We start from the raw sequence: 25,689 nt of genomic DNA on the forward strand, positions 1-25,689 counted from the left end.
GTTGCCCTGGAAGTCCAGGCAAAGCAGCGTCAAGTGTTGGCGGTACAGTATGGAATAACCAGGTTCATCAAGAGGTTCATTACCTAACGAAACGAGGTAGTCAGTCACATATTTTCCCTTTACCTCCACTTTGCCATGATGTCTGGCAACATGTGCACGGTGGTTGGTGGTATTTCCGCGGTATTTCATTCTCACGTCACACATAAAGTATGCCTCCGTGTGTGGTGTTGTATAAAAGCCATAATGAGTTGCTGAAATGCCTCGTCACAGTGTCTGGTGTGAAAGGCTGGTGACGGTTTCACCTGGTACATGCATTTGCATGCGTATGTGACGATTTAGTCATCCGGCACTGTGTGCACGCTGGGTTGAAAAAAAATTGCGTCCATACTGTGCCATGTTAGTAAATGCTTTCATCCAGATGAGAACGGATCACTAGGTGAAAACTATGTAATACATAAGGAAGGGCACCCGGAACGCCATTTTCGCATGGATGAAAGTCGCTGTTTTGACCTGAAAACGTTTCCTTGTGGACAACCCCTTAATCAACCCTTCGTGCCCCCACCCTGCACCCCACTTTCCCCAATAAAAGCCATCAGCCTTGGCGGCATTTCTTCTCTTTTTTTTTTTTTAAACTCCACAATTCATATGTTTAGATAGTATACTGGCTGCAAGGCCGTGCATGTCCTGAAGGTTTCACAGATTATTACTTCCAACCACTTTGCTTGCCACAAAATGACCAATCCAGGCTAGATTGGTTTCCCTCAGCTACATTCTCTGGAAAGTTTCCGATTTTTTAAAGTGATGATTCAGGCTTTCACAGAAAAAAAAAAGAAAAAAAAAAACCAGCAGAAGCAGTCTGGTGCGCTGCTATAAACTCGCCGGTTGTCAGTCGTTTCTTTTCCAGATGGATTAACACTTAATTCTCACATGACCATTTGAAGCTATATGGAGCCCAGTGTTGCTAACCCTGGATGAACACACTCTTTCAACCAGTTTGAGCCCATTTTGAGGGGCTCTCCTGGAACCATTCAGCCCGATGCTTCACTGTAGCCATGTTGTGTGTTTTTGTTGCAGGAAAACAAAAACAAACAGGAATAAGAAGCGGCATAGTCGGAGTATGAATCGCTTTCCCTGCGAGTAAGACTTTACATACAAGTCTATTGTTTTTGTTGGGCACACAGCTGGTATCTCCAGTGCAAATGTTTGACTTCACAAGGGGTGTGCGCGTTTGCGTGTGTGAGTGTGTGTACCTCTCACGCTCGGCTCTGATTGTTTCCTGAGCGCTGCGCCAGAGAGGAAGTAGGAGGAAGTTATTGGAGGGGCTAGAGCAAATTTATTAGGGCCTTTCGGAAGAGTAGAGATGGCAGAAGTTGCTGAATTTGTTTTCATAGATTGGTAAATGGCCATGATGGTAAGTTGTATCTATAAGGCCACATGGAGCATTTGCTGTAAGTGGAGTAAAGACATGCTCTTGTCAGAGAGAGCCTGCAACCTAAAATGTTTTCTTTCTCTTGTAATACGACCTTAAAGAGCAGCTGCTCCTTCTGCTGCCAAGTCCTGTTGTTTCCCCTGTCAAATGTGTGTGTGTGTGTGTGTTTGCATTGCTGTTGGCTTGCAGAGGTGGCTGAGCTGCTCTTGGGGAGGGGAGGTCTCTTGTTCAGACAGAAATCGTTCCCTCTACATCTGTGGGGGCCCTTCAGCACTAGCTGGGCTTGTGGTTTGCAAGCGGGATACCTTTTTTTTTTGTAGAATCGTAAATTTGGGGTAGGTCTGTCCAGGATAATTTTCCTGTTACAGTACTGAAAAGAAACCATTTATTTCTCCGCCATCTTGTGTCAGATATCTATTGACAACAATACTTTTTATATTTTTTCCTATATTTAATGGTAATGGTAATGGTTTTATTTCATTTGAACATGCATCAGATTACAATTGAATGCATCACATAATCAGTTCCCAGTTCCACAGTAGGAAGGAGCAAAGCTTAATAAATCCTACCCCTCCATCTGGTACTTTTACAATCAGTAACTTACATTTGTTCACCTCCTGCTTTCCTAATATATTTTTTAACACATATTGCATGAAAAGCTTCTAAAATCCACTTTTGAAGAACATTGTTGCCGCACTCAGTCGCCAAAATTACCCAGACAAAGGATACAGATCAGCATTAATTACAACAACGGCAACGAGCCTGACAAACTCTACAAAGGTCTGTTTTCAACCATTAAAGCATCGAAAAGAAACCCTTGACACTTTATTCAGCAGCCATCTTAAGTCACATGAATCTTTTCTTCACATACACGCTGCAATTGGCAAGTTAAAAAACGGCTTGTGTTACGTTGGTCACACTGCCTCCACCTTATTGGGTTTTCTTCAGCTTGCCTCTATTTCGGTTTTTATCTAAAGTAATGTACGCGGCGTATTTGACAATGCCGTGCATGCTACGTCAGTTACTTATGCATCAGTCAGATTTCACTAAAAGCTTTGAAAAGAGACTTTTAAAGAGCGGTTTTGTCACACTTAGTTGTAGACTAAAGACCAAGCAGACAAAAAATTACAGCAAAACATATCTTCTATGACAACAATTTTTTTTCCAGACTGTTTTTTGTGCACCTGCTTGCTGCTGTTTTGTTATTACGACACACATGAGCAAAAATTCTGCAATGGAATCCCCTTCCTGATCTACCAACAGCTTTCCTCCATGTGACCAGCAGCGTGAGAGTGACTCATTAGACTTACTGAATTTCAGCTGAATACTTCACACAATCCACTCTGGAAGGAAGAAAGGATGTAAATGCTGGCTGGTTTCAAGTCTCTGATTGACAGCAAGTAACATGATTGTCGTAGTGTCTGCTGAGAACATAGGGAATGAGGGATTGAGTTTGAATGAACCGTCGCCACTCACAGCTTTGCCGCGCTATTTACATTCTTGTTGCACATTGGAATTTTTTTTTGCACGCTGGTCTGACTCCCAGAAAGTGGCGGGAGTGTTGTGTCAGTTTTCTGTCAAATATGTCATTTAGTCACAAAGTGGCAGGTTTTCTTTTGTTTTTTTTTTCCCCAACAGATTTGTTTTTGTGCATTTTGGTTTAAAATGAGCAAGAAGCAATTGCTTGTTATTGATATGCTGACAATCAAAACAACATGAATGTAAGTCACAGCTTCATATCACTGATCTACTAATTGTTGATTATCCCAAATTGTCCTATTAACACCTCTATTCACGCAACTGCAGTCTCCTATAGTCGCCAGAAACAAAAATGCAAATTACACCTGTAATTAGCTCCGGCAGCTGTAGGCTGTAGGCAACCTCCTGAACCTCAGCTTTACTCTACGTGAAACTGAAGCATGACACTTGCTGTACTGTTGTTTACAATTAATACCTCAGCAGTATTAATGCTTAGCAGTTTGTTTCCTTACTACATTGGTTTTATTGTGTCTGTGTTGTGCAATATACATATTAATAAAGACACCTACATTTTCCTTTGAACTTTCTTATGCCATTTTAAATGAAAGTAAATAACACAATTTGCTGTATATAATGAGTTTTGAAAGTTTTTTGCAATTATTGCCTACTCCCAATTACTGCGCAGCCCTGTTTATGGTAAATAAGTATTGAGCTTTTGTGGTAAATGTGTTTTTAACCAAATGAGTCCAACTGCAGTGCAGTACTTGACTGTAGCAGCAGAGGCGCTGTTGTTTCAGTTGTTTTCTGAACTAAAGTTACTGGATGAGTTACTTTGGGACCTGTTAGTATTGTATTGTATTCAGTTGAATCAAATTTTACTACTCAGTGGAAATTAGACTCACGTTGGAGGTTTTACTGTCTCACGTCCTGGGATGAGCCGGAGCGCCGCTGCGATTTAATGTGTTATGTTATGGTAATGAATGTGACTCCACCAGAGGATGCAGTGAATCATAGTCTCACTTACAATGGCTCCCCCCCCCCCTCCCAAAGTGTAGCATGTGTGCTCGGCTTGCTGATGTTGCATTCCAGCCCAAACAATTCCTCTGTTTTCCAAACCCCAAAGTGGAAGCCAAAATTGGACAACAACCCCCCCCACCCGTCGCTCTCCAACCCGTTGGTCCCCTCCCCTCTTCGTTCTCTATCCAACAAACCAACCAACTTGCCGGCCGAGCCACCACCACCCACTCCTCCCGTGCATGCATCGACTGGTCTCGTCTCCTTATTTGGGTAGAGACATTCTGAGCGCTGGGTGGAGGTGGAGGATGGAGGGGCTTGTTGGGAGTGGAGTGGGGGCGGGGAGCAGCGTTGGTTTGACATAAGGGAGGCAGGAGGTGAAACAGTGAGCGCTCGCAGCCCCTTCTTAATAAGGACATGTCTGGAATTCAGGCCCCGCTCTCAGCACTTGAACACACTCGGAGTGCTGCCGGGGTTGTCAGATCATGTTATTAGCATGTTGTTCTTCTTCCTGCTTCTCTATTGTTTGTGTTTGTGGGGTTTTTTTGTTCTAATTGGAACAAGAAACCAGAGAGTAGCCACCCCTCCATCATCCACTATTGTGTATATTTATTAGTATTATTATTAGTAGTAGCAGTATTACCAAAGCATGTGTTACAGAATCATCCCTGTGTACACTAACCAGGGCTCGACAATAACGTTGTACCGATGGCCCGGGGCAAGTTAAAACAAAATTCGGGCAAGTAAATCCAATCATTAATATTCCCGTCGGGCAAGTGCACTTTAGCATGCCGTACTGCCAAGAGTTTTTTTTAAAGCGGTTCTTGTTGGGTGTTGGTAAAACTCGGACTGCGTAATTCCGGTGGTAATTTGCAAACCAATCCTTGCAAATCTTGAAATGGACCAATCAGAATCGTTTATTTAGACCGCGGTCCGTAATCCACAATCCGCGTTTTACCCACACCCGTTCTTGTTCGCGATCAACCAATCAGCGATCGTTTTACTAGGAAAACATCTATCATGGCGTCCCTGCCAACATCGTCTAATTCTTCAACAACTTCTGAAGGAAAACACCAAAAAGTGATGAAACAGTGCCTCCTAAACAAGTATTTTATTAGCGGCAGCAAATCAAATGATGGCAAAGGTGAGTGAATCACATTGCTGTGACAATTTGAAGTGGTCACAATGAAACACCACCCATTAGATCCAATACCAAGTGCTGATTTTGCACAAGCTACAAAACCTAGCGGTTTCATTTCTCTGTGTATTTTTCTCACCTTTGCTTCACAAATTATTGTTTGACCATTGAGCATTTTTTCTGAGCATTTCTTTCTAAAAACACTTTACTAGTACACAAATGTGTCAAATGTTTCATTGAGGTGTACAACTTAAATAAATATCACTGCTTACTACGACTACCATGTGTAAGGTAGCATGGCTTGCCATGTTAACATACATCTCCACAAATTTTCAGACATTCCTCCAAATACAATGCATCAGTACTATTATCTGATGAATTATCAGCATATATTGATATATGATATCATTATGGCAGTCTTTTCATTTTACATGGGGCAAGTTCGGGCAAGTAGTTCTCACCTTAAGGATTCCCCATGGGCAAGTAATTTTTGTTTTTAACGTAGAGCCCTGACTAACTGTGGATCTAACCAGCAGCCACTTGCAGCGTTGAGTTATAGCAGCGTGACCCTGTTGCAAAAAGTGTCTGCTATTACCGAGAGACCTCCCCTGCTAAAATTAGTGCCGTGACTTCTGGATATTTGTCAAAGTCCATTTGGGGTTGTGCGATATCGTGTTTAGTGCGATGGAAGAGTGGCACCATAGTGTTGTTATAAACACAAGCTTTAAAGCTTTTATTGGAAGGAAAACAGTTATTAGGGATTGGGGATGTTGTCACAGTTTCACTTATCACTCACTTATTAGTTTTGTTCATTGGTCGGTTAATGTGTTCAAGCAGCTTGTGCTCACTGCCGGCACACTGTGATGTCACGAAGAGACAGCGTTAGCAAAAACTCTCTGAAACCGAGTGTTCAGGCCATCTCTAACTTTTTCCACGGTTCACTTCCAAATGTACAAACGTCATAATATGAAAACTGTCAATTACAAAGATAATTAACAGTGTCATCCGAGGTGATACATTTTATAATACGTACAAAGTAACATTAGCATGTCATGCCTTTCTAGTTTTTTTGAGTGGGTAAAGTTGTTTTACTTTTTTTTAAGTTGCATATACTGTATACTACAGGGGTGGGCAAACTTTTTCACTCGCGGGCCGCATTGATTTAATAAAATTGATGGGGGGCCAGACTATATATTTTGCACGTAACAGTCCACCTGGTATTATTGTATCTGTAAAAGTGTCATGCAATCTGCTATATGTGCACTTTGAGATCATTTATTTGATGAAAAGTGTGTTATAAATTAAATTTATTATTATTATGTGCTTGGGTCTTTTTTTCAGGAGCACTTTGTAAACAAATCAAATAACAAAATTGACAAAACCATTAAAAGGTTGGCTGAAGCCATGATGCAATGAGTTTAAATGAAATACTTGCAAAAAGAATGTGCGGGCCGTATTCAAACACTTGGCGGGCCGGATGTGGCCCCCAGGCCGTAGTTTGCCCACCCCCTGTAGTGTATGTTGATCTGATTATTGGAAGCTCGGGCTTATATTTTTTTGATTTATATGTTCCAGTGTTACTCTGATGAACATATCCCGTGGAAATAAGAGGATTTATAACTGGAAGTGTCTCACAAGTGAGGAGATCAAAGCCAAACATCATAATAAGAGGGACATTTTCCCACAAACTTTGAGGCTGCTCGTTTCTACTTATCCTTTACACTCACTATCATCAGCATCTGTATGAATGCTAAAGTAGAAAAAACAAGCACTTGGGGAACATTATGGTTATTTCATAGACGTCCTTCTTGGGAGACAATGCTGTGCTGTAAAGGCAGCTTGAAAAATACTCTTAAGATTTGTGCTCGCAGTCAGCCATGAGTTGACCGCAGTGAGACACAATTCCTACAGTACAAAGACCACAGACATTCTCTGAGGCCAGTCTTGATTAGTGCACTCTTTAAAGTTCATTTTATGGTTTATCTTGAACTAATTTGTACGATCCAAAGAATACAACACAGGCAAAAATAATAGGGGTAATAATAGTAATGTTAGGAGTTTTGTTTGTGGAAATTAAAGAACAAATCAAGGGAGGTCAGAACAATGACCTGTGGATAAATTACAGTTAACACCATTCTTCACTTACTGTAGTTGCAAAGTTGTTATAATGTGACCTCATACTGGAGCTTTTTATTTTTGTTTTTATGGTAACTTTTGTTTGAACGTTATCTCTCTCAAAAGCTATGAGACAACACACAATACAGAAAGATGTGCTAAAACGGACACTAAACACTTTAACTTAAAGCAACACTAATGATCCGAGTACAGGTGTTTTATGTGGGCTATTGATATTTATAATCAGGTGATGTCATCTCAGTTTTTATGTTGCATGTCTCCTCTTAACATCTTGCGACCATCTGTTCTTGTTTTGCGGGCTGCGTCCTCTGCAAAAGTTTGTGTTTCTTGACAAATATTCTAATTATGAAATGCCTCTCTTGTATGTTTTTACAGCTCCTCTACACATCTTTTGATATTGGGGCTCAGGGTCGGGCCCAGGGGGAGCCGCCACCATTGCGTCCAACGAGTGGAGTGCCAACGGTAGCCCAGAAGATGGGCTGGATGGGGACAACGAGGACAAGGCCATCGACGGGGACGCCGAAGGAGTATGGAGCCCAGATATTGAGCAGAGTTTTCAGGAGGCCCTTGCTATCTACCCTCCATGCGGCCGGAGGAAAATCATCCTGTCGGACGAAGGCAAGATGTATGGTAAGTCGGCTTTTAATTAGAACAGGGGGTCAGTGACCCGTGGCTCCGAAGCCACATGAGGCACTTCAGCTTGTCCTTGTTGTTGCTCAATTTGCAGAGTTCCAATATTTGTTAACACCTGAGTGGGAAAAATGAGCACTAAAAATAATCAATTATTCGTAAGACTCTCAATGCATCATGGCTGAGTTCTGACTGGTGATTGGCTGAGCGTCATGAAAATATACTCGTCAGCCCGAGTCACACACACACAACCACAGGAGCATGCTAAACTAAGCCAACTCCTGCTAGCTTGCTTTCACTCTTTGGGGATTGAAGAGATTTAGCAAACTTTCTCCGGCGTTTTTTGCCATTTCAACCTCTTTAGGTCGGGAGGGGATGGTTCAGTGTTTTTGTCATGAGTTGGTGGTCCGCCAAGTAAATACAAACGTTCCTACTCCTCAAGATTACAGCAGTTAATACATCATGCACTTGAAACCACAGGATTATAATCTTTGCTCTGGAAAAGAAAACTCCAGGCTTTAGGAAACACAAGTCAGTGTTCATTTGTGTTTTTATTTGCTAGTTGTCTGTCGTGAATTTATACTTTATATCATTGTACAGGTTGCACCGCGGCCGAGTGGTTCGCGCGCAGACCTTACAGCTAGGAGACCCGAGTTCAATCCCACCCTCGGCCATCTCTGTGTGGAGTTTGCATGTTCTCCCTGTGCATGCGTGGGCTTTCTCTGGGTACTCCGGTTTCCTCCCACATTCCAAAAACATGCTAGGTTAATTGGCGACTCCAAATTGTCCATAGGTATGAATGTGAGTGTGAATGGTTGTTTGTCTATATGTGCCCTGTGATTGGCTGGCCACCAGTCCAGGGTGTACCCCGCCTCTCGCCCAAAGACAGCTGGGATAGGCTCCAGCATCCCCCGCGACCCTCGTGAGGATAAGCGGTAGAAAATGAATGAATGAATGAGTTTTCCTCCTATTTTGTGTGGAAGTGGTAACTTTTTGGCTTCTTATTTTGCTTTTCCCGACCCTTGTTGTCCCTGTGATTGGCTGGCGACCAGTCCGTCTTTCGCCCGAAAACAGCTACGATAGGCTCCGGACCCCCCCCCCCCCCCCACGACCTTTTTGAGGATAAGCGTTTGGAGGTCATTTGCGGGTTAACAGTCCATGAGCTCAAAAAGGTTGGGACCACTGACCCAAAAGTACACATGTAAAATACTTTTCTTGCTCATATTCTATCACAGTTACAATATGACAGTCTGTGTTTTCTTTCCTTCCACTCTCTACTCCGTGTAACAAGTCAGTGCATGTTGTGCCGTGACCCGGGGGCAGGTTCTTCCAGTTGCACCGGCACAATGAGCAGGTTTTTGCTGTTCTGAGAGCATCTCTTCATTTGATTAACACCTGCCTGTTTCTTTTTGTGTGCTGCTTTCCTTCTGTTTTTTGACACTAATTGTATAGCTTCTTCCTAGTCACATTGTCACAGATTTCCGTCTTATGGTAGAACTGGATTCCCTGCACTGATGTCAGTGGGAGAGTTGCAACTAGGAAAGTCTTGCATTGGATATAAGTTGAATTCACACTAGGAATCGGGACGTGGGAATACAGTAAAAGATGCACACACATGTTTTCCTCATTCTGTGTCCTACAGCGTGTTTATTAAGTTGCAGGTGTTGACCCCTAAAAGTCCTGCAGAGCTCCACATGCATCCTACGTCTTTGGTGACTTCCAGGTGTGGGGGAATTGAAGCACTTGTCTTTGGATGTACAGATTCCTAATTCTCATTGCTGGTGCTGTGACGCTAATATTCTGTGGTCGGAAATATGAGTACCAGTGAATGTTGATTGACAGGAAGAGCACAGGGCCCTGTGCTTTGGGCCCCCGTCCCCAACAGACCTCTTTCTGGTTTTGTGGAACTACCAAGTATGCTATTTTCACCAATGAAATCCATCCCCCTCACTCCCGTCCTCTCCAGCTGAGCTTTGTAAATCTTTTTCCTTCCCTTTAATTATTGACCATCAAGTCCCAAAAAGTTGAAATCGATTCCGGGCTCAATGCAGCCATAAAAACCATCAATCATTGTCGACAGACCGTGTATTTTTGAGGTATTCGTTTTCAGTTTCAGAGCTCTTTTTTGGGCGGCTTTTGTGGGCTTTGTCATAGACTGGATCACATTGTTCGTTGTTTTTGGTCTGAATGAAATCAGTTAACTGTAATAAACAAGGGATTACTGTATTTTTTTTTTCTTGGCTAATGAATTTAGAATTTGAAGATAATTTGAAAGAGCTAAATTTTATTACAGCGATTGTCACCAAAAATCAAGCCTACTACCAATTGGCCAAAACAAGAACAATACCAATATAAGTACATACAGCTTAGCTAGGACGTTTCTGCTGGTTCTGCTTGGTGAATCCTTTACTTTTTTCATCGTTTGTGTTCAACAGTTTCCTGAAAGTAGCTCTGGGAAAATTCTGCTGAGTTTTATTTTGACCTGTTGTTTACTTGCTGTAAACGCCAACCTGGCTAAAAAGCTCTCCAGTCCTGTTTAGCAGGGCAGTGTTGTCTGCATTTTGCAATTGGATGTCGACAAAAAGACCCCCTTAGCGACAAACTGTCAGGACCCCCCTCCTAGAGGCGCTCTCCATTTATACTCAGTCATCCAAGGCATGGCGGCACGGTCCAAATGAAACGCTCTCACAAGGCAATTACCTCGACTTCTAAAAGCTGCCCTGACGTAAGGTTATGGGAATGTTAAAGATGTCGCTACGTCTTACACTGTCTACCATCGCAGTCTCCTCCAGCGGCCTCCAAAAAGCAGACACATCATCCCCTGAATCATCAGGAATTCCAGTCATTTTGCCAAGAACCTTCTCCATTGGTGGGAAACCTTCAAATTTCCATTGCCTTATCAAGAGGGCCCAGCTACATGTGTGTCGTCTTGGCTCCACGTGGCTCGTCTAGACTTCCCAGTAGCATCACCAGTCATTTCCATAACGTTGACAGAGTGGCGGCCAGTTCAAGCAGCCTGACTCTCAAATGTAATAAGTCACACATGTTAATAATAACTCTGAGTCCTTTCTCAACATGAGCAGCAGTCCAGCCTACGTTGTTATATCATAAGAGGATAATACTCCATCTGTGGTCACAGCAGTTTCCTGTCTGACTATTAGTTAGCCGATTATTTCAAAACCAATAACTAGCATGGTTGAGTGAAAGTTACAAAAAATTGCCTTGTTTCAAAGTCATAAACATTTGGCTCTTTCCAAATCAGTGATGCAGTTTATTTTATTAAGCATCTTAGATTTATGTGTAGTATATGTGTTTAATAAGCAAACTACACTTTAAAAAAAAAACACCACAGGGAACAACTGGTTACAAAAAGATTATTCTTGACATCATCAGTGTGCGGTTTGATCAATAACTGCAAACAGCCAGTGGCCTTCAAACTAACAAATATTGATTACAATCTTTTGGAGTTGGTGTTGTATTAATCCGTTCCAGAAAGTCCGACTCAAACCAAAAAATGTTAACACTAAACACTTTGTTTATTAGTTTTACAATTATAGTATTGACATTTAATTGGATGTAAGTAACCAATGATTAAGAACTTAACATTTAATTAACATAATTTTTACCTTGACTTGATGACAGCTACCAGACAGCGAGGTCTACATAGACGCAGCCTTTGTTATTTCTTGAATTCAGTAGTGTTCTCACCTTCTTTATGAAATGTTGGCACTTCCAACTACCTTTGGCAGCATTGTGCATAATTTTGTACCCGTGATCAAAAGGGAAAGCATAGACTTGTGAGTTGTACTCACGCAGTGTCTTGATGTTAGGCTATGTCAGTTGACATTTGCGATGCTAAGCTAACAATGCTGAGTTGACTTTTGTGAATTAATATCGTTGTTGTCATAATTACTAAGCCTGTTTAACACAGAAATCTTGAAGAATTTGTGCATTAGTAGTTTCTGCATTTAATTTTCTGTTCCAAGAACCCCATCAAAATGAGATATTTCCCCAACTTTGTGCAAAATTGCCCCATGGACTATGTGGCAACATAGGAAAACTCCAGGCAAAAAAAATGGCTGTGTAAAAATAATGAATTCTATCACATCCCCTATGGCTTCTGTACTATCTCACTAACACTACATTTTTATGGTAACAGTAAATCTGGCACATCATTCCCTCCACCTTTTACACAGACCACCAGCAAAATGGGAAATTGCTATAACAGTGTGTGCAAAATTGCCCTTTCAACTTTGTCCCCCCCACCATTTCATGTCAGTGCTGTATATGCAGAACAGCAACGTGAAAAAGCCAGAAAAAAAACAAGGCTGTGCGAAAGAGTCATTAAATTAATACATGAAATATTACTTCCCCTGTTATTATGGACCACACAGTGCATGTGGAGGATGAACAAAAACACTCCAACACTTAATTCCTGTCTGCGCATTTTGCATAATTTTGGCATATTTGCAGCCTCACAGGAAGTATGTTCCAAATTGTGTGTGTGTATGCATGGAGAAAAAAAAAGTCACCTGTCTTGTTTTTCTTCGGGGCTGTGCTGACATGTCGTTCACCTGCGTTTTCGGGCCCCGACAGGTGTGTCAAGCAAGTATGCGTGAATGCACGCGCATACACATACACACACACACACACACGTTCTGTTCTCAGCCTTTCAGCTGTCATGAAATGCACTCTGGGTAGTAAAATAAAATACTTTTAACGCTTGAGGCAGACATGTCTGTTTTGGATTTTTTTTTTTTTTAAGTGCATGGTCAATGCATTTGGAATGTGTGTAAAGGACAACAGATGAGCAGGGCCGTGCCAATGACAGCACAGGGCTGGTGATTCCCTGTAAGTCTCTCACTGAGATGTTAGGAATGTTTTCAGTCATTGCAGATCAGTATGTTAGCAATTTAGGATTACCTCAATGTTATGAGAGCGGGAGCAGAGCATGGCAGCGAGGGGAGGGGGAGAGATTGTTACACAGCGTGAAAAGAGATTACCTTTTTGCTGACTGTCTTAACATGGAAGTGGAAAATTCCAGCAGTGGTGCAGTTAAAAAAGGATGGTAGGCGTGGTCTGTCAGGAAAGAGGCTGCAGCATTCTGGGTGGATGTCTAAGCACGACCCCAGGAGGGAATCACGAAAAAATAATGGGGATCAGACGAGAAGAATTCCGAATTGTGTTTACACCTAGTATGTTCTCCTGCTGCGCGTACCCCTCCATGCTCCAACTCCTCCATATTACGGCCACTTCTGGTGAAAATGACTCATAGAACCAGTCCTACTGGCTCATTGTTTTAACAAGGTGATCTCTGATGATTCATTGATGATTATTTGCAGCTTTGTGTACTCTTTGTACTGAACTGTCACTTCACTCAATGATGATCATTAAATGATATTCACCCTTTTTAACAGGATACACATAATTGCATGGCCTTGTATGGCCTCCACCAAGGACATTATGTTACCAATGGCATCCAAAAATTAATCAACTACATCGATTGCTCAGAAAGAGGTGTGGGGTTAGGGTAAGTAAAAACGGCATTAGGTTTTTGTGTAGCCAATATGCAAAACTATATTTTTAATTTTTGGGGGGAAATTTTATAGTAATTACTATCAATCTGTAATGCGATAGCTCCTAGCCAATCATATATGATAGCCGTCTGCTGTCATTGAATAAATCAATATGCATTTGTTATCTATTGGTTTCTCTCATCGGGGGTTGCCACAGCAAAATGATTTGTTTGGCATTGTTTTTGCAACGGCTGCACGGCCGTCGAGTGGTTAGCGCTAGGAGACCCGAGTTCAAGCCCATAGGTAGGAATGTGAGTGTGAATGGTTGTTTGTCTATATGTGCCCTGTGATTGGCTGGCAACCAGTCCAGGGTGTACGCCGCCTCTCCCCCGAAGACAGCTGGGATAGGCTCCAGCTTCAGCGGAGAAGTTCAGATTCCACCTTCAATTCCACCCTCGGCCATCTCTGTGTGGAGTTTGCATGTTCTCGCCGTGGGTTTTCTCCGGGTACTCCGGTTTCCTTCCACATTCCAAAAACATGCTAGGTTAATTGTCGACTCCAAATTGTCCATAGCTATGAATGTGAGTGTGAATGGTTGTTTGTCTATATGTGCCCTGTGATTGGCTGGCGACCAGTCAAGGTTGTACCCCGCCTCTTGCCCGAAGACAGCTGGGATAGGCTCCAGCACCCCCGCGACCCTTGTGAGGATAAGTGGTAGAAAATGAATGAATGTTTTTGCACCTTCCCGATGCAACCTTCTAATGCATCTTACCTTGGGACTGGCACCTGAGAAATCCAGTGGCTGGATTTTGGGGCCCTGGCCCCCAGAAAATAACTTGACTATATTCTTCTTGATTCCTTTTTGATGGATGGCAACACTTTGAAGCACATATTACTGACAGCTCCTGAGCTTTAGTCGAAAAGCAAAGACTCAAGTATACTGCGTGAGCAATCGAATCACTTCTGAATTTGAACAATTCAGGTTCACGTATAGCACCAATTCACATCAAAGCTTATATAAAGGCACTTACTACATGGAGCAGGTTTAGAACTACGCTCCTCAGATGTTAAAGAAAACCAACTGAACCCCACATGAGCAAAAACTTTGGCGCTGAAGGGGAAAAAAAATCTCAAAGCAAATGTAGTGTAGTCCCAGATTTGAGGAAACCGACAGAACATTTTAATGTGTTTTAAAACTGTGCAATGGTGACATCATTGATGCCCTTTAGTGGAAAAGACGGAGGGTGACAGTTGTTGAGACTGGCATTGTCGCCCTTCTCTAACATCATCTGCCGGGATGATCAGCAACAGGTGTTGCTTTCTGCTCCATGCTCGTCGCGCTGGTGTTGTCTTGAGGTGGGGGGGGGGAACTTACTCCTCTACGTCGAGGTGGCAGTTGTTGGCAGAGACAGTGATGGCTTTGTGTAGCCTCCAAGAGTTACAGCATCAGCTGCCCCTCTTGGCCCTAATCCCCTCCCCCTTCTCTCGTCTCTCGTCAATTGTCAACCTTCTACCCCAGCCCCATGGCCCTCTCCCGGCTGGAGCCCACTTTGCTTCTCCCAGACTGCTGGCAGTGCACAGGAGAGGGCATGTGTATGTGTGTGTGTTGTGTTTGCAGGCCCAGGCCAATCAGACTGGCTAGCACAGATGTGTCAGGCTCGGAGGAATGTGAGGAATGCGGAGGCGCTGGAGCGGGTGTGTCCATCTTTTGGCCCAAGGCAGAAGGGGGCTGGACTCGCTCAAAATCGGACGAGCAGTCCTGCTGAGCTGCCGGACTGGCCGACCACCAAAAGTGACTGACAGCTAGTTCTGCAGAAAGAGAGAGCGAGGGGGTCTGCTGTACTTTTATGGTCACTGCAAAAAGCAATGACGTCTGGAGGCTAAAACAGTGTGTGACAAACAGGACATTTTCCTGTCATTATGTGTCTGGATGGGAAGAACAATGGAGTCACTTAGTTAGCCTGCGCTGGTGTGAATCTATCTCACCGTTTAAATCATTGTCAGATAAAGCCATCCAAGGATCTGCTTCTGGCCTGCTCGAAGGCCACAGGAACCCAGTTTGCATGACTTGGAATGATCAATGCTTTTCCTCAAGCAAACATGATAATGTTTTAGCACTTCTCATGCACAACAGTGTTTTTTTGCAGCACAAAACATACAGAGAACGACACAGAATAGATGCACAAACTTTTTGTGCAGAATGTCCCGAGGAGATGTTATGCCACAGAGGAAAAAAAAAACAGGGTTTGTGGTGATTAGGGTGGAGCACCCTTACGAGTAGACAATAAAGTGAGACAAGGTGGTTTGTTGTCTCACTTGGTTTATTTATGTCTTGTTTCGGACATACTTAAAGATTTACATTGGGGAACAGCACACATTTATATTTGCATACATCAACAGAAAGAAGAAATAGAGTAGATATTTAATCCTACCCCATTGATTAATATTTCAAATTGTTGTGTTTCTATTTAAGTGTGACAGACATGCAAAAAATAGGAAATCAGGAGGGAAGCAAACACCTTTTCACAACACATAAAAGTAATCTATATATATATAGATGAATTGCTATCAATACATATCAATTTATTGATTTATACTGATAGCAATAGAATATTCTATCAATCCATCAATGTATATAAATTTATAACTTATGCACACCACTGTATATGAATGCAGGATATAGACTAAGCTGGAAGTAACTTATTCTTATTCTTATTCTATCAGACATGATTGTCAGCCGCCTTCTTCCGATTGAGATGTTGGTATTGTTTCTTAAACTGGATTAAATTGCGACACCGTTTGAGTTCTTTGATCAATCCGTCCCACAATTCAAATGACAAAATAGTCAGTTTTTAACACCTGTGTGTTTTAATCCCTGAAAGTCTTGAAAATAAGTGTCTCAAATAGGAAACAGAGGTGTTATTGTGCCCTTTGACCCGTGACAAAGTGTTTGCCCTCCGTCTGCTGCGCTCTGGAAAGGTCAAACCACTTCAATGGTTCAGATGCTGTTGTTACTGCAACTTCAGCACCACCTTCTGTCCAGTGTTGGCTGTTCATGTGGTTTGCTCCATGCCTTCCTCTATTGACATGCTTGTGTTTCTTTTTTTCTATGCAGGTCGCAATGAATTGATAGCGCGGTACATCAAGCTGAGGACGGGCAAAACTCGCACAAGGAAACAGGTGAATACATTTTTTTGTTTTTTGTCTGAACCACTGGCATGCCCGTATTACCGTACAGTAATGTTGTTAAATGCATGACTCTAATATGTTCATTTTCTTTTTGGTTGCAAGTATGTCTTAATTCTAATGTATATAAATATATTTTTTACTCAAAAAAAGTTTTTTTCAGTGTTATGGATGATTGCTTATTGCAGTGTTATTATATACACTGCATCCAAATATGAATAAATACATATGGGGTATTATTAATTTACTAACCAGTTGGAAGCTCCCTTACACTGTGATATTATTTTTTCCTAATGTAAGTACAGTGGTACCTCCAAGGTTGAACAATTTCCATCCTTAATTAGAATTTGAATTTTTTTTTCCTCACAGGAAATAATACCACAATTAAAGCTTTTTCTACAGTACATCTTAATAATTAATATTAATAATAAAATTAATGATTTAATATTTAGTAATTTTTAGATTGAACTTGAAGTTGAGTGACAGTGATTGATGTGCTAGGCAGGCAAGTCTCTTCGCACAACCACTAAATCCAAGCTCACTTTGCGGCATGTGTATCACATATGTATTATATATGTCTGACATACACAAAAAAGCTAAAGTAAATAAAAATTCAGTCTGAAAATCCAAGTTTTTGTGTGTGTTTTAATTAGTAGTACTGCCAGAACTTTGGAGGCTCCACTGTCCAGTCGTTTATGTGTGTGTTTTAATTGGTTTTACTGCCAGAACTTTAGAGGTCCTACTGTCCAGTTGTTAAAGGTTGCTCTTACATGCATGCAAGTGTGCACGTGCGCATCTATCCTAATGCATGTTGTTGTTTTTGAGCTCAAAAACTCTCTCACACCCCTTTAGGTGTCTAGTCACATACAGGTGTTAGCACGGAAGAAAGTTCGCGAATACCAGGCGGGTATCAAGGTAGGTGATGGCGGCCTGCCACGCCTCTCCGGCGACACTGACCGGGCGTCTCTTTCCTCTTTGGTTACGGCTTCCCTTTTCCCTTCTTCTGTCCTGTTTGTCCTTTCCCTCCTTCCCTCCTCCTCTGTGGCTATTCTTCTATGCAGGTTTCTAGCCACTTGCAGGTTCTCGCCCGGAGAAAATCTCGCGAGATCCAGTCAAAGCTAAAGGTATGCGCTTCACAGCGGGCTCAGCGGGGCTGCAAAAGGCTTGGCTTTGCACTAACTACTACTTTTATTAGCCTCAGCGTCACAGCATTAGATCATACTGAAGCTAGCTCATGCTAGAAAAGTGGATGCAAGCTTGGTCAACACAAGTGTTATCAAACTAATTCCGCCTTTTTTTTTAGGATCATCAGAGAACGTTTTTCTTGCTTTAATACCATGCATGCAGCGCTCAAAGAGATACTCTTTAACATCACAAGCTGTATTCCCTAATATATTTAAAAATGTTAATAATAATATGGTTAAAATAAATAGAGGCTGACAACTGTATGCTACACAAGCTTTATTATGAGAAGCTTTGTCTTTCACGCTTCTGCAGCATGCTCTCTTTTACTGAGTCTACTTTCTCTACTCTGACCCCTTCAGCTCCTCTCATATGTGTTTGTAATGTCCTTTTATAATGATGCTCAATTTCAAACTATAGTTTCTTCCTTTGGTCTATCCCCTCTTGCCTTTGTTTAAGTTTTAGCATTCATACCTTGTGCACACATTTTAGATACAGAACCTTAACTTAACATGGTGACTAATCCTGCAAAAAAAACAGAAGACCTCCTCGTCTTTAGTGGTGTCACGTTCTCTCCAGGCTATACAGCAGCAACAAATAATAAAGCTTCTCCTCAATATTTCTTAGAGTATCTTGGGATTCTAATACTAATTTTCTTGATACATTTTCTTGTCTCCCCATTGTCCTCATTGGTCTGGGAAGTTTATTAAGAAACCCCAGTGAGCCTGTTAACACGGTTAACCTGCCCTGGCCAACTTTGACCCAAATGCGAAGTCAGAGTAAAATCCGTTGATTGTATAATATTACTAAACACAAGAAAGCATATATTTCTTTCCTTTTTCTGTTCATTCTAGCGCAAGAAAATGAGTTAATATGAGCTAGCTAACAATGGACTCCATGGGAAATACCTATTTTGACGCTAAAGCCTGTACAAATAAAAAACAGCAACAATGTCCATTTACTTAACAGACTTGTATGTATATTAACCAAGCTGCGGCGATTTTGTTATTGCAGCAGCTAACACGGAAAACTAGTATATTGATCAGGGGGACTAACACGCCTCGCTAGCCGCTAGTCTAGTATTAAAAAGTTTGGGCACCCTTGGTAATTTTAAAGATTTTCCTTTATAAATCACTGGTTGTTAGGATCAGCCATTTCAGTTAAATATATCATATAGCAGACAAACACGTTGATGGATGAGAAGTGAAATGAACATTATAGGATTTACAAGTGTGCAATAATTATTTAAACAAAACTAGGCAGGTGCATACATTTTGGGCACCCTGGTTGTTTTATTGATTTGAATAGCTTATATTAATACTATTACGAATACTATAATACAAATTATTGGAATACAAATTTGTTTGGTAAGCTTATTGACCTTTGACCTGCATAGACAGGTGAAGCCAATCATTAGAAAGGATATTTATGCAAGTTGTTCTCCTCTTTGCATCTTCTCTAAAGAGTAGGTTGGGGTCCCCTGATATGCAGTACATTCTCCCTTCAGCTTTCATTTCTCATGTATTGTTTCGACCCAAATAAATAACTTCTATTAAATGATGACTTATGACACTTAAACATCATACCCATGGACTAAAAATATTAGCTGTTCATCCTAAATTAGTCCACATTTCTTAAAAATGTTGTAAAAATATATGTATATATTGCTTAATACACCGTAAAAGATTTTTCATGTATTTATTAACAAGCAACCTATCAATTATTATTTTTGCATCACTTTGCAGTATGGCCCCAAAGTCTTAATTAAACTTAAATGCATAGTACTAATGTTTTATTTTTCTTTTTTTTGTTGTTGTTTTTTTTGGTTTAGGCAATGAATTTGGTAAGTGAATCTCACTCGTCCCGTACACTGTGCTTCCCTACTCGCCTTCAGCATCAATGCGCCTTCTAATGGCCCTCTGCTGGCATGGCACCCCACCCCTCCGACCCTCCCAATTCCCCCACCCCACCCCTTTCGCTATCCCATAATGAGGCATCAGGTGTGCTTCGGAAAAAACGTCCACGCTTTGAACGCTGCTGTGCATCCTCGCTTGCTTCATTGAGGTGCTGCTTGTTTTGATTTTTGGGCTCTCGACTTTTCTTCAAAGCTTCACACATTGAAGCTTTTTTTTGCAAAGGTACTAAAAAAACAAGCAGGGACGTTTATGATCTTGAAATATGAATAAAATAAGCGTTAATACAGCGATTTTTTTTTAATTGTGTGACGCCATTATGAGTCATCTTTTCATCACACTGCCGTACACACTGACATCCAGCTGCTGGCTTCATCCTTCCGTTTCCATGGCGACCACAGTAACACTCGACCTTACTTTGTAACAATGGAAGTCTTCTTTAGTCACCCATTATTGGCTGTTACACTCCGCTAATCAAAATGGCAACTGAGACAATCAGCAATAAATGTTTACAGTGTAGAGCAGTGGTTATGTGTAGATTCTGGCGCCCCCTTGTGGTCAAATTGCTTCCTTCTATGCCAACTTGCAGGATCAGGCATCTAAAGACAAAGCCCTGCAGAACATGGCAGCACTATCGTCCGCGCAGATCGTCTCGCCGATGAAGAATCATCTTCCGCCACTACCCCCCGCCCCCTACCAAACAGGCAGAGTGAGACCTCTCTTCAATGTACCTTTTCATTCCATGTGCCTTTTGAAGTATTTTGGACTGATGGGAAAACATTGCCTCACTTTTCCAGTTCTGGTCGGCACCAATGCCGGGACAGCCTGGACCTTCTCAGGAGTAAGTAGCTGGGTGACGCCAAGGTCCATGTTTGGAGACAACGTTGTCTTTCTGAAGACGAGTCAGTGCATTAATTAGGAACGTTAAGAGTAGGCATGTTTAACGCGTCACGTTTTTGCACACTAGGCTGGTTCTAAATCTCAACCCGGGAAGGACTCCTGGGATTTGCCGCACCAGCCATGCGTAAGTTCGCCTAAGATGAGGTCCAACTGTGAGCACCAAAGCACTACTACTAACTACTGCACTGTCTTGTATGTTATGTTTCCTGCACCAAATTGAAATCCCATCTTCAAAACAAAATAACCCGAATAGTTGTTCAATTTGTCGACTGATGAAAATGCAATGAAGCAGGTGGACTTACGCTTCGCTGGTGCAGCAACACATGCTTACTTTGACACTAATCCACATTTAAGGCATTTATGTATGAAAGCTGATCTGTAAAGGATGTCTCACGAAACCTTTCACTGTCTTCTAGTATCAAACCTTTTGCACAGCCTCCATACCCGAGCCTATCAGGTCCAGTACTGCAGTCCATACCAAGTAGGTCTCATTAAAATGAGTAGTAAATGATCATATAGGACAAATTGTTATGATAATTAAACAATAATTAACATTTTATTTGTATTGTATTCAGGTTATGAGCCCTTGGCACCGCCTTCCGCTCCCACCGCCACGGCAGTGCCAGTGTGGCAGGACCGGACCATTGCCTCCTCAAAGTTGCGCATGTTGGAATACTCGGCCTTCATGGAGGTTCAAAGAGACCCAGACACTGTGAGTTTAGAAAAAAAAAGGCCACCTCAGAACCTGTAAGAGAAGTTCTTGCCATGAGAAATTTTCTTTTGACACAGAACCTACAGGCGGGATATCGCTGCAATTTAATCACACACTGTCTGACGTTGATACAATTGCACATCAACTGTACATTGCACATGTCTGAAGCGTGCCCTTTCTTGTGTCTCCATACTGCAGTACAGCAAACACCTGTTTGTCCACATAGGACAGACCAACCCCTCCTACAGCGACCCACTCCTGGAGGCTGTGGACATCCGGCAGATTTACGACAAGTTCCCTGAGAAGAAGGGTGGCCTTAAGGAACTTTACGAGAAAGGCCCCCAGAATGCTTTTTTCCTCGTTAAATTTTGGGTATGACATTGATTGTTTTGTCTTGTAGTCGTACAATATCAAACAAAAGCTATTTTGACTGTTTCAGTCCAGCTGTACACTGATTACTCAAATATATACCCAATTTTACTCCTATAGTATTATACCTTGAAGAGACAATCAATATAATGATAATGCCATTTACAGGCTGACCTGAACAGCAGCGGCATGCAGGATGGCCCAGGTTCTTTCTACGGCGTCACCAGTCAGTACAGTAGCATTGAGAACATGACCATCACTGTTTCCACCAAAGTCTGCTCCTTTGGGAAGCAGGTTGTGGAGAAAGTGGAGGTAACACTACACATCATCGACTATCTCCTCATGTATGGCAAAGATGAGATGTTTTCTCTTATCTGATGTTGCCATCTCCTCCTGTCGTAGACGGAGTACGCCCGCCTGGAGGGAGGAAAGTGCGTTTACAGGATCCACCGCTCCCCGATGTGCGAGTACATGATCAACTTCATCCACAAACTGAAACACTTGCCTGAAAAATACATGATGAACAGTGTTCTTGAAAACTTCACCATCCTCCAGGTACAGATGTCTACCTAAACAAAGCATGTGTTGTAGCCCCTGCATAGCCTACTATAGTTCAATGGAAGCTGTATAGCACAACAAAAACAGCATATGATTGCACCAGTTAGCATGTTGTCAGTCAACATGTGCTTACTTATGGTCAAAAGTATTGGTACATGTGTCCATTCCACTTTTGGGCCAACCTTTTCAATCTATAACAGCTTCCGCTCTCCTGGGAAGACTTTCTACCTGATTTTGTGGCATGCTATGGGGAATTAAATATGATCTTTTAACTATACTTAAGCAAGACACGGGCTGTACGGCGTCCGAGTGGTTAGCGCGCAGACCTCACAGCTAGGAGACCCGAGTTCAATCCCACCCTCGGCCATCTCTGTGTGGAGTTTGCATGTTCTCCCCGTGCATGCGTGGGTTTTCTCCGGGTACTCCGGTTTCCTCCCACATTCCAAAAACATGCTAGGTTAATTAGCAACTCCAAATTATCCATAGGTATGAATGTGAGTGTGAATGGTTGTTTGTCTATATGTGCCCTGCCAACCAGTCCAGGGTGTACCCCGCCTCTCGCCCAAAGACAGCTGAGATAGGCTCCAGTAACCTCCGCGACCCTCATGAGGATAAGCGGTAGAAAATGAATGAATAAGCATGACACTTCTGCTGTAATTTAAACTCCTTAAAAATGGCACAAAACTACTACAACCAAGTAACGTCTATGCAGGGCTCCACAAAATGCTAATTTGAATTGTGCTGAGGTATTAGATGTTTTAGCTGGCATTAAAAAAAATCTTCAATTTGTCTTCCTTTCCCCATTATAGAGTAGTAGCTCACTACATTTTCACTACATTCATTCATTCATTCATTTTCTACTGCTTTTCCTCATTTTGTTAAAGGAAAACTGCCCACCATCCACAATCCCTATGTGAAACAGGAGCGCACGTCTTTCCCTTTTCAGTGCATTCAGTAACAATATATATATATTTATATGCATACTGTATATATGAACGCTGTAGGACCTGTGAGTGCTTTTCTATGGGGGAAGTGGCCAACACTAGCATCCACTGTTTCTGAGAAGAAAAAGTGTCTTGATTTGTTGTTGCTAAGTTGATAGATTATTGCAAATACTTGCTAAATACGGTGGAGCTGGCACCACCACTGCAAGAGGGGGTCCTCTTGCAACGTTGTCTTCTTCTCTGGCAGTCCAGGTGCTTGAGGTGTGACCACTTATTGTACAGAGTTGTTTCACAGACAGCGAGGACCAACCGGTAGTGCCAAATCTATAATAAATAAAATAAAATAATGTACGGGAAACATTGATTAAGGTGAATTCATAAAAACATAACAAGCACACCCCTGTGATTGGCTGGCGTCCAGTCCAGGGTGTTACCCCGCCTCTCGCCCAAAGACAGCTGTGATAGGCTCCAGCAACCCCCGCGTCCCCCGTGAGGATAAGCGGTAGAAAATGAACGAACGAATGAATGAATGAACATGACATGATTGCATCTCTATTCCTTTCCTTCCACAGGTGGTGACGAACCGCGACACCCAGGAGACTCTGCTGTGCATAGCGTTTGTGTTTGAGGTGTCCACGAGCGAGCACGGCGCTCAGTACCACGTCTACAGACTCGTGAAGGACTAACACTAGCAAGGACGTCTTGTGACGAGCCAGACAAAACAGTGAAACACAATCTATCCCTCTTCAGCCAGCTCGACTAAGCCAGGAAAGCCTGGAATGACATTGAAACGATGCTAGAGTAAACCAACAAGGGGACGTTTTTTGGAATAAAACACATTTATCAGACCAGTAGCTCGTGTTTAAACACACCTTTTTAGATGAAGTGGAGGTATGTGATAGAGATTGGAATGATTCTTGAGGGAGTGAGGAGGTGCTTAAGTGAATGAGAAGACATTACTCGGCGCAATAAGTGCAAGAACTGGACCATGGAGGAGCCAAGTGGTGTTTGTAGTAGGTTTTCGTTAGGAAAGACAAGTGCCTTTTTCCTCCAAAGATGATATCATTGCCTGCCACTTTTGATTGCCTTTTGTACTACCTCTTGTATTTTTTTTTTTTTTAAACGAGCAGATCCTCATCAGAAAATTGGACATACAAACCCTTCGGATGTTAGTTTATAACACTCTTATCTCCCCAGTTATAATACTTTGTTGTACAGTGTGAAGGCTTAGCATTGTAGCCTTATTTGTGGTACTGCCTGTCTGTTGTAATACACAAAATCAGGTCTTACAGATGTTTCTTCTGCCTGCTTGCCTTACGTAAAGCCAGCGCTTTGCCTTCCCCCCCACTCCTTTTATAACCCCTGTTACAATAGCACCGTTTCCACCGACATTTTCAGCAACGTTTATCCTGGAAAATTGATTCAAATCAGGTCCTTGAGAAGTTCCCGGGATTCTGAGATGACCCACCTCACTATTAGGTACTTTTCCAGGGAAAGTCTGGGATTTGGGGGATTTTTTTCCCCAAAATAAATTTGGTGGAAAAGGAACTATTGCTTTATTGGAAGATGTGTACTTGGCGAGGGCTGATGGGGAGGGGATGTGTAGGATTTTCTCCCTTGATAAATGTAGCCTAAGTGAAAAATACATTGTGTCTGTACTGTGAGTCAAATGGTTCCTAAAGGAATGTGTGTTACATAGGAGTATTTTTATTTTTAGGGTACCGTAGGGTGGGAGGGGGGGAGGGTGTTATTTGTGATCTCAGCACAGAGAGGAAATATGAAAGAATTGAATCACTGTTTCTTTTGTTTAAAAAAGAAATTGCGTGCTGTGAAGTCATTCGCTTTACTCTTCACTCAATGCCCATAAAAGCTTAAATGTTGATATTTAAGATTTTTGACATCCAACTCAAAACTGTTGTCTCTGTGCTGTGGAACATGACCATTGATTGTTATTTATAGGGTTGACAAGCAGATACTTCTAAGGGTAGAGGGGGGGTTCACTTGAAGCATATTGATTATTTTTCATTCAGATGGAAATGTTGAGTCGGTAAGTATGGCAGGACTTCTTTTGGATCCTGCAAGACAAGCGAAAAAGAGTCTCACTTGGACAATTTTTTGCCATAAAATCTGACATTGATGGAGTGCCTGCCTGCCTTTGAATGTTGCAACCTAGACAAAAAAACGCTCCTTTGCTCAGTGTATCTTTTATACCGTTTTATTGCCATTACCATTTGTGTTTTGATTCTGTCGTCTTGACTTTCAGTGTTTGCGCTTCACTGAAATTAATGTGTGATTGTGCTGATATTGATAATTAATATGAGATATCTAATGTATCATATTCTGAATGGTGTGGGAGGGTGTTTATTTGTTGTTTTTGTTTTTTTGGTTGAAGGTGGTTTACTATTGTCTTTGCTACAATTGTGAATTGCAATTTTATACTTCCAAATAGAGGTTGGACTATGTAATCAAACCATTGTATCTAACAATAAAAGACACATGGTGCCTTTGGGGGCCATTTTCCCCATATTAATTTGTGTGATAATTGTATTTGTCTACTAAAGTCTTACTTTTCATTCATATCTT

At 41.9% G+C, this 25,689-nt stretch overlaps 1 protein-coding gene across 1 annotated transcript; it reads left to right on the forward strand.

Moving 5' to 3' along the window:
• The first annotated feature begins 1,399 nt into the window (after window positions 1-1,399).
• On the forward strand, window positions 1,400-25,629 carry tead3b (TEA domain family member 3 b). Its single transcript, XM_058055837.1, has 16 exons — window positions 1,400-1,411; window positions 2,131-2,209; window positions 7,605-7,826; window positions 16,458-16,522; window positions 17,381-17,443; window positions 17,590-17,652; window positions 19,542-19,553; window positions 20,213-20,332; window positions 20,421-20,464; window positions 20,591-20,647; window positions 20,940-21,004; window positions 21,099-21,235; window positions 21,434-21,607; window positions 21,773-21,916; window positions 22,007-22,159; window positions 23,679-25,629. Exons 1-16 carry the CDS (start codon window positions 1,400-1,402, stop codon window positions 23,790-23,792), a joined length of 1,524 nt encoding a protein of 507 aa, XP_057911820.1. The 3' UTR covers window positions 23,793-25,629.
• Window positions 25,630-25,689: the final 60 nt, after the last annotated feature.

Source organism: Doryrhamphus excisus, chromosome 18, assembly GCF_030265055.1.
Source record: "Doryrhamphus excisus isolate RoL2022-K1 chromosome 18, RoL_Dexc_1.0, whole genome shotgun sequence".
In the NCBI taxonomy this organism is placed as follows: Eukaryota; Metazoa; Chordata; class Actinopteri; order Syngnathiformes; family Syngnathidae; genus Doryrhamphus; species Doryrhamphus excisus.

Bases quoted from the DNA above. Each gene is read 5' to 3' on its own strand.
- tead3b (XM_058055837.1), top strand. The intron at 16,523-17,380 runs GTGAATACATTT...ACACCCCTTTAG, and splicing joins AAACTCGCACAAGGAAACAG to GTGTCTAGTCACATACAGGT. The intron at 21,005-21,098 runs GTAGGTCTCATT...TATTGTATTCAG, and splicing joins AGTACTGCAGTCCATACCAA to GTTATGAGCCCTTGGCACCG.